General features: G+C 36.1%; 1 protein-coding gene across 2 annotated transcripts; it reads left to right on the top strand.

Annotated features, from left to right (window-relative positions):
* Positions 1 to 112: 112 nt before the first annotated feature.
* Positions 113 to 7,165, top strand: LOC136419009 (bleomycin hydrolase). 2 transcript variants are annotated; one of them, XM_066405204.1, is made up of 9 exons: positions 113 to 307; positions 516 to 673; positions 4,628 to 4,873; positions 4,925 to 5,062; positions 5,667 to 5,787; positions 5,851 to 5,978; positions 6,026 to 6,252; positions 6,558 to 6,678; positions 6,732 to 7,165. In XM_066405204.1, exons 1-9 carry the CDS (start codon positions 292 to 294, stop codon positions 6,945 to 6,947), a joined length of 1,371 nt encoding a protein of 456 aa, XP_066261301.1. In that variant the 5' UTR covers positions 113 to 291; the 3' UTR covers positions 6,948 to 7,165. The 2 variants fall into 2 exon arrangements, with proteins under 2 accessions (XP_066261301.1, XP_066261298.1); XM_066405201.1 differs by lacking the exon at positions 113 to 307 and having other exon boundaries at positions 408 to 673.
* Positions 7,166 to 7,524: the final 359 nt, after the last annotated feature.

Below are 7,524 nucleotides of genomic sequence, written 5' to 3'. Positions count from 1 at the left end.
CACCTCCCTACTAATTTCTTAAATTCCAGAGCAGATGGAGTAAATGAAATTCAGTTTAACTTACGTTCAGCACAAATGTCAAAATCAGATGATTTTTGTGGACTTGAGACGTATGTTGGGACTAAGCCAAAGAATTCTAATTTTAATTTTTGAGAAGTGAAATCAGATCTCATAAACTAGCAGAGTTTCTAAACTAGATAGTGGAGGGATTTAGTGCAGTTTGAACAGACCTATCACGTTCGCCTATCGCTGCGCTTTGGTGTTTTTGCTGGTGCAAAATAGTAAAGAAAAATGTCTTCAAAATCAGGTAAATATGCCCCAATTATTAATACAAACAAATTCTATTAACAAAATAACAAAAAGGACATAAAAACTCATCTGTCACTGTCAATCTATCGCCAAACACACATTTCTAAAGTTTAGGAAATATCCAAAACCACCCTTTTCTTCTTTTCACAAATTTTTACCTATTTATCCAAGGGTGGACATGTCTAAAGTAAGTTCTTTCATTAAAGGTGTTCTGACCAAAGAAGTGTTTGATAAATTTAAAAAAGCTTTCCTTGCTGAAGATAAGAACCTGTTGGCCCAGAATGTATGCACCAAGCAGGACCCGTTTGAGCTAGCTCTCAGCCGGAAAGTTGTTGAGAATACCCAGCATGTATTTAACACCAAGGTAAGGCTAGTTTCATTTTCTAGTTGACATGAATTTGAGAGTAAATGGGGTCACTTGAGATACTGGAGTAGCTCCATATACATATGCTGAGCTTAGATACTTGAGTTTAATAAGTATACAGATTCAAGTAATTGCTTTTTGTGTGGTATTTTTCTCTCTAATGCATTATATGGAAATATAGCCTTGAATTTATTTATTCAAGATGTGTGCAATTCTATTTGTCATATATTTATTTGTAGATTGTTTGATCAATGAAATAATTTAACTAACAAGAAAAGTCTGGGTAAATAAGTATAGGTAACCCTCCTATAACACAGTAGATAAGTTCCTAGAAAATGTCGTGTTGTATGAGAACCAGAGTCAGTACATAAAGGGGGGTTACGTTCCGAAAACTTATTAAAAACAAATATATGTACAACACAAAACAAAAAATATTATTTTAATGTAATAAATTTCTTCGTCGTCGCTGCTCAGTATCAACCGAGAACGTTTTTTCGGTGGAATGATATCGCCTTCACTTTCAGAACTTTTTTCTTCATTTAAAGTTCTTGCATCTGCTTTCCTCTTTAAAAAATCTGTAATTTTGCTTTGCTTGTTGCTTCTTACAAGGCCATTGTAAATTTGTCGGTATGGAGCTAGACAGTTTTGCAGCTCTCTTTTGAATTTTTGTTTTCTTTCAGCGGAAGGGTTTGCATTCAAGAAAAATAATTCGAGATTTTCAGCTAAGCTTAGACTATCTTGTAATTTTTTTAATGTTAAATTATTAACTTCACAATCTTCATCAGTACTAGTGTCCTCAGAATTGATTTGATTTACGTCTTCGGATGCTATTCTCATCACATCTGCTTCGTCAACTTCTTCTTCCACTAATAAATCTTGAACGTCCTCATTAGCCATATCCACAAAACTTTCACCTCCAATTGATTTGGCGAGTTCTAATATGCTATCAATTTCATTTTCTGGCGATTCAGGTACGTCTTCTATTTCAACTGAAGAGGGCCATATCTTCTTCCAACACGCATTTAACGTTGAGGTTTTCAGTTCTTTCAGCGACAAAGATATGATGTCGATACAGTGTTTGATTGAAAATGTCTTCCAAGCTTCTATTACATTAATTGATTTTGAATCGGTTACATCTAAAATCCACTGTAATGCTCTTCTTATGTAATATGTTTTAAAGGTATAAATATTACCTTGATTCAATGGTTGGAGTAACGAAGTAGTGTTAGGTGGTAGGAACAATATTTTAACATTGGGATGATTCAAATCTTGTGGGTGACATGGAGCATTATCTATTAGTAATAGCGCATTGAAGCTCAAATTCTTTTGCCGTAAATAAAGTTCAACGTTTGGCACAAAACAATTTAAAAACCAATCTTTAAATAAATTTGCAGCTACCCAAGCTTTTGGATTTGCTTTCCAATATACCGTTAAGGTGTTTTTATTCACGCCTTTAAGTGCACGAGGATTTAAAGATCTATAAACTAGCAAGGGTTTTGTCATAAAGTCCCCCGAGGCATTACTGCACAAAAGTAGCGTTAGACGATCTTTGGACACCTTAAATCCGGGTGCAGTTTTTTCTTTTTTCGATATAAAGGTTCTATTGGGCATTTTTTTCCACCAAAGCCCAGTTTCGTCGGCATTGAAAACTTGATCTGCTGTGTATCCTTGCTCTTCTATAATGTTTTGAACTTTTTCTGGAAACGTTCTAGCAGTTTCATGATCAGCCGACGCAGATTCTCCTTGAATTCTTATGGTATGAATTGCAAAACGCTTTTTGAATTTTTCGAACCAACCTTTACTTGCCAGAAAATCTGGGTTGACAGAGGATTCTCCATGTTCTTTAAGGTGTTTGTAAATTTTTAATGCTTTTTGTTTAATGATATTACCATCCAATGGAATTCTTTTTTGACAGTTATCATCAATCCAAATGCTGAGTGCCTTTTCTATCTTCTCAATTATTGGCGCCCGGGGGCGAGCTGCACATTTCGCGTATGTGGAAGATCCTGCAGCAACTGCACTTCTTATTTCTTTTTCATTTTTCTTAATAGTTCGGACTGTTGCTTCATTCAAATTAAGACTTTTTCCAATGTGAGATGCTTTTTCTCCTTTTAAAAGACGATCCAAGATTTGTATCTTTACTTCTAAAGAAATAAATTTCCTCTTAAACGTTGTTTTTTTATCTTTATCGGACATGGCTTGGGACTGGAACTTAAGTCTCAAAGACGAAACAGTTACTCTTTAACACACTTGGTTTCACTACTTGCTTAAGTTCAAAAATAAAATGTAATCGTATCCTAAACCCTCATACGACTGACCCAGTGCATCGCACTTTATTGCAGAGGTGAATTCCCTACATAAATCGGGGTCTCCCCGATGTAAATTGGGAATTAACCATCGCCAAGAACTGTTTACGTCATCCAGTGTTTGCTGTATTTTCCGCAACACTGTATCTTTAAGACAGCAAGCCTCGACGCGGCTGGAGAAATACAGTGTTGCATTTTCTTATTGTGTTAGAGCGAAACCGTGTTATAGGATGCCGTGTTGTAGGAGGGCTACCTGTAATTGATGAAATTGCATTGTCTTTTTAAGCACTTATGGGTGTTTGAGAATAAAAAAGCAGTTTTACTCATTTATTTCAATAAATTTCATATATTTTTCTAGTCCCTTTAATTCCTTTTTAAACAAAGAATCAGAACTAAATAATAAATAATAATTGAATATTAATTACTTGAAGTTTAAATAAGGATTTATGGAATAGTTTGGCAACATAGTAACCATTTGGTTTAGGTTCAGAAATTACACTAAAATGCAAGAATCTATGAGTCCTCCTGGACTCTAAACTGCTATGATATGGACATATCTCCAGCAACACTATGAAAGTCACATAGATGTGCAGAAAGGCCTATGGCTGTCCTTATGGCCTCAACCTGCAGGTCCTTCACTCTCTTCACTGTGTAGTGTACAGTGAGAGGGTCATCATGTAATAATAATGGCTAATTCCTAACATAGTAGTTCCAAACTTCAAGAGAAATCATAATTTGATTTTGTGACTCACAGATCAAATCACAAAGCAATTTTAATGAAAATAAATGCTTGATTTTAAATTACTTCTTTCCAGAATTAGACAGAACTACTAACTTTTTGCTAAGGCCCTGACAATTACTGATGTGCATTTATTACCCAATAGTATAGACTCTACTCGAAAAATCTGTGTTGAGGTGGATGGTTTATTGAATCTCACCCACATTTAGTAACCACTTTCACATGTTTTAAATAATTATCATTACTTCTATCATTCTATTTATCAATTCATTATCAATCTATCATTACTCCTAAGAGTGCCATCCAGCTCCTTAAAGTAATATCTGCAACTAAGTCTCAAGTGGAGATGAAATAGACATTGAATCAGTATTTTTTTTGTGTCATGAAAACTTACAGGTCCTCACTCAAAAAAACACAAAACAATGCCCCAATTTATTATGAACTGGTTTCAGAAAAGATAAAAAAAACCTAATGGATTCCAAAGATGATGAGTATCTCTGATGCCTCACCAATTGGTCTCTGAAGTATACAATCACTATTCACTTTAGATATGAATGTCAGTGTTTCATAAGACCAATTCAACTGACGATTAGTAAACACCCTAGACATTTACATTGGAGCACAAATGTTCTTCACATGCCGAGTGTGCTCAGAGAAATGTATTAAGTTTGTCTTGCTGGTATTTAACTGAACTAGTATCCCTCAGTGATTAAAAAGAGGAATTTTGGAGGATTTCATCCAATCTTCTTGTCAAAATGGTGGTGCTGGTTGAATGATTTAGTTCAGGTTGCGATGCAAAGTTTTGAATTTTATATAAAGTTATTCTTAAAATTTCTTAATGCAATAATGAAACGCCAGGTTACTCCACATCTCACGACTTTTTATATATTTCAATTTTCCTTATTTTAGATTGAAGCAGAAGCCAAACCGATGACTAACCAGAAAAGTTCAGGTCGTTGCTGGCTATTTGCGGCCCTGAACGTCATCCGTTTACCTGTTATTAAGCACTTCAATCTGGAGGATTTTGAGTTTTCCCAGGGTTACCTCTTCTACTGGGACAAGCTAGAGCGGTGCAACTTCTTTTTGAATAACGTTGTGGAGACAGCTAGGAGAAACGAGCCTGTGGATGGCAGGCTTGTTTCGTTCCTTTTATACGTAAGTTAATATACAAACTGTAGAAAAATGCCTTAATAAGCTCGACTATAGGATCCTACTTGTGACGGAGGGCAATGGGACATGATAGTAAACTTAATCAATAAACACGGTCTAATGCCAAAGAAGAATTTTCCAGAGTCTTTTAGCTGCGAAGCGAGCGCTAGAATGAATCAAGCCTTAAAGAGTAAGGTGAGTTCGAGTAATAAACATGTTAGCCCAAGGATTTTATAAATACAATAGAAATTATTGGTTTATAAAGAATTTATGGCGGTTGTATATCGTCAACCAGCTTCGTGTGGCTTAATAATTATTGCGAGATTTGCACGTTTTAAGTTCTAAATATAACGCGTCGCGTTTAACTGATAAGTCTTTATTGGAATTCGAAAGTTTGCTTTAGATAAAGGTATGTCAGCATTCCTCGCTTATGTTAAGATTATCAAGTAATACCATGTGAGAATGACATGGGGGTTAGCCGTAAATTACTTCTAAGATAAGCGTGAGAAAACGATAGAGGGTCGTTTATGAATTCCTTAACATAGGCGAGAGAAAAATTGATGATGGGTCAGGGAATCGTGGGAAAAAGCCTGGAATGTGGCTTATCAATGCACTTAAAAAAAGAGGGATGCGCTCGGGGGTGGATAAGACATATGTATCGGGGGGCATTCCGGCTTGGTTCTTGACAAGTAAAGGAGTATCTCAAAACTTGCTTTGTTTTATTTTTTTCTTTTCATAACGATACCGAAATCTTACAGGTATAATATTTGCATTGTATTTACTAAATGATTTTATCCAGCTGCGAGAGTACGCAAAAGCCATAAGAGACTTAATTCAAAAAGGAGGCAGCGATGGAGACGTGCAAAGTCTCATCCAAGAGCAGATGACCAATGTTTATAGGATCGTCGGAATTTGCTTGGGTTAGTTCTAGCTTAAATTTCACTACAAGACAGGCTAATTCTTGTTTTTCTCTTTTCGATTAGGCATTCCCAATGAAACCTTTATTTGGAACTATTATGACAAAAACAAGGCGTTCCATAGCGTGGGTCCTTTGACTCCCAAGGAATTTTATGACGACCACATTAAACCTTTGTTTAATGTTGACGATAAGGTATTGTTGGACCCACTTAAAGATCTTTGCTTAGACTTTATTCCCAGGTTTGTCTGGTCACCGATCCTAGATCAACTAACGACTACGGTAAAGCCTATACCGTGGACTGTCTGGGCAACATGGTGGGCGGCAGAAGGTGCATTTACAATAATCAGCCGGTGGAGCTGCTGCTGGATTTGACCGCCAAAAGTATAAAAGAAGGCGAAGCTGTGTGGTTCGGTTGCGAAGTGAGCAAACGCATGGCTCCAAAACTTGGAATTCAGGACTTGAATGTGTGAGTTTTATTTTTTTGTTGGATTGTATTATTGGGTACCGACTGACCGGTCGGTCTGCTAGAATAATGTGTTTCTGACGAAGACTGGATTCAAAAGGTAAAAATATGAAAATGGGTATCTTATGTTGCGACTTGAATTTGAAAGTTCAAAGGGACTTGTTACTCGCGGATTTCATTGGGTAAATCGCCTGTTATGCCTATGTTGGCACTTTTTTGAAACAATAATTTTTTTATGTTTCCGTCCTACCCATCTTGTATACTAATGTCTTACTTTCTGTTTTGAGTGAACGCATATTATTTCACAGTCACAATTTCCCGCTTCTGTTCGGAGTGGACATTCAAACCACCATGAGTAAAGGAGATCGTCTGCTCTATGGAGAAAGTGCCATGACCCATGCAATGGTCTTTACTGCTGTGCATACCGACGTAGGTGCTTGCTTTTTTCATATTTTTTTTATAAATCACGATTTTCTTTGCAGGAAACAGGTAAAGTAGAGAAGCTTCGCGTGGAAAACTCCTGGGGTGAGGAAAGGGGAGAAAAAGGCTACTTATTGATGACCGCTGACTGGTTTAAAGAATTCACTTTCGAGGTGGTGGTGGACAAGAAGTACGTATCTCAGGAAGTGTTGGACGTGTTTAATCAGGAGCCTATAGTTTTGCCTGCCTGGGATCCCATGGGCACGTTGGCGTGCTAGTTTTTTTGCTCAAAAGAAAAACTGAAAAAATAATTAACTGTATTAATGGGGTGTTTAATTGTAATTTTATCGTGCTTTGTCGAGGCCTGATGGATTTCCTGAGTACCTAAAGTTTATAGTATAAAAGACACAAATCTTCATATACGGGGGCTGGCTTAAATCTCACATTTGAAAAACATCTGTACAATAAATGTCCAGTTACCAGTTGCATCACTTTACCAATATTGCTCAGCTTCGTTCAATTTTCTAGAGTCTAGGGCATATGTATCTAGTGTTTTTATATTAGTGAATGCCATATCCAACTATATATATATTTCTATTATTATTACTGTAGAAGATGATTTTTTAAAGTGTTGAAAGGGGATGTATTGAACCGTTTGACTATTTAAATTGATTTTTTAGGATATTAATATAATACAAGTCAAATGGAACGATGTTCTACCGTTGTACCGTGAAAAAAATTTTTTGTCATTGCTACACAAAATTCGTACATTTATTCGCTAAGTTTTGACAATAATTAAATAAGAAATTCATCACCTCTTACTGTAGCGTATTTATATCCTAAAATTCCATTTTA

The sequence above is a fragment of the Euwallacea similis genome, chromosome 2 (genome assembly GCF_039881205.1).
Source record: "Euwallacea similis isolate ESF13 chromosome 2, ESF131.1, whole genome shotgun sequence".
NCBI lineage: Eukaryota > Metazoa > Arthropoda > Insecta > Coleoptera > Curculionidae > Euwallacea > Euwallacea similis.
This window is presented reverse-complemented; position numbering and strand designations above follow the sequence as displayed.

Excerpts from the sequence above, each read along its gene's own strand:
- LOC136419009 (XM_066405201.1), top strand. The coding sequence starts at position 488 with ATGTCTAAAGTAAGTTCTTTCATTAAAGGTGTTCTGACCAAAGAAGTG. Across the intron at positions 5,063-5,666 it reads ATCAAGCCTTAAAGAGTAAG|CTGCGAGAGTACGCAAAAGC; the intron begins GTGAGTTCGAGT and ends GATTTTATCCAG. Across the intron at positions 5,979-6,025 it reads TGTTTAATGTTGACGATAAG|GTTTGTCTGGTCACCGATCC; the intron begins GTATTGTTGGAC and ends CTTTATTCCCAG.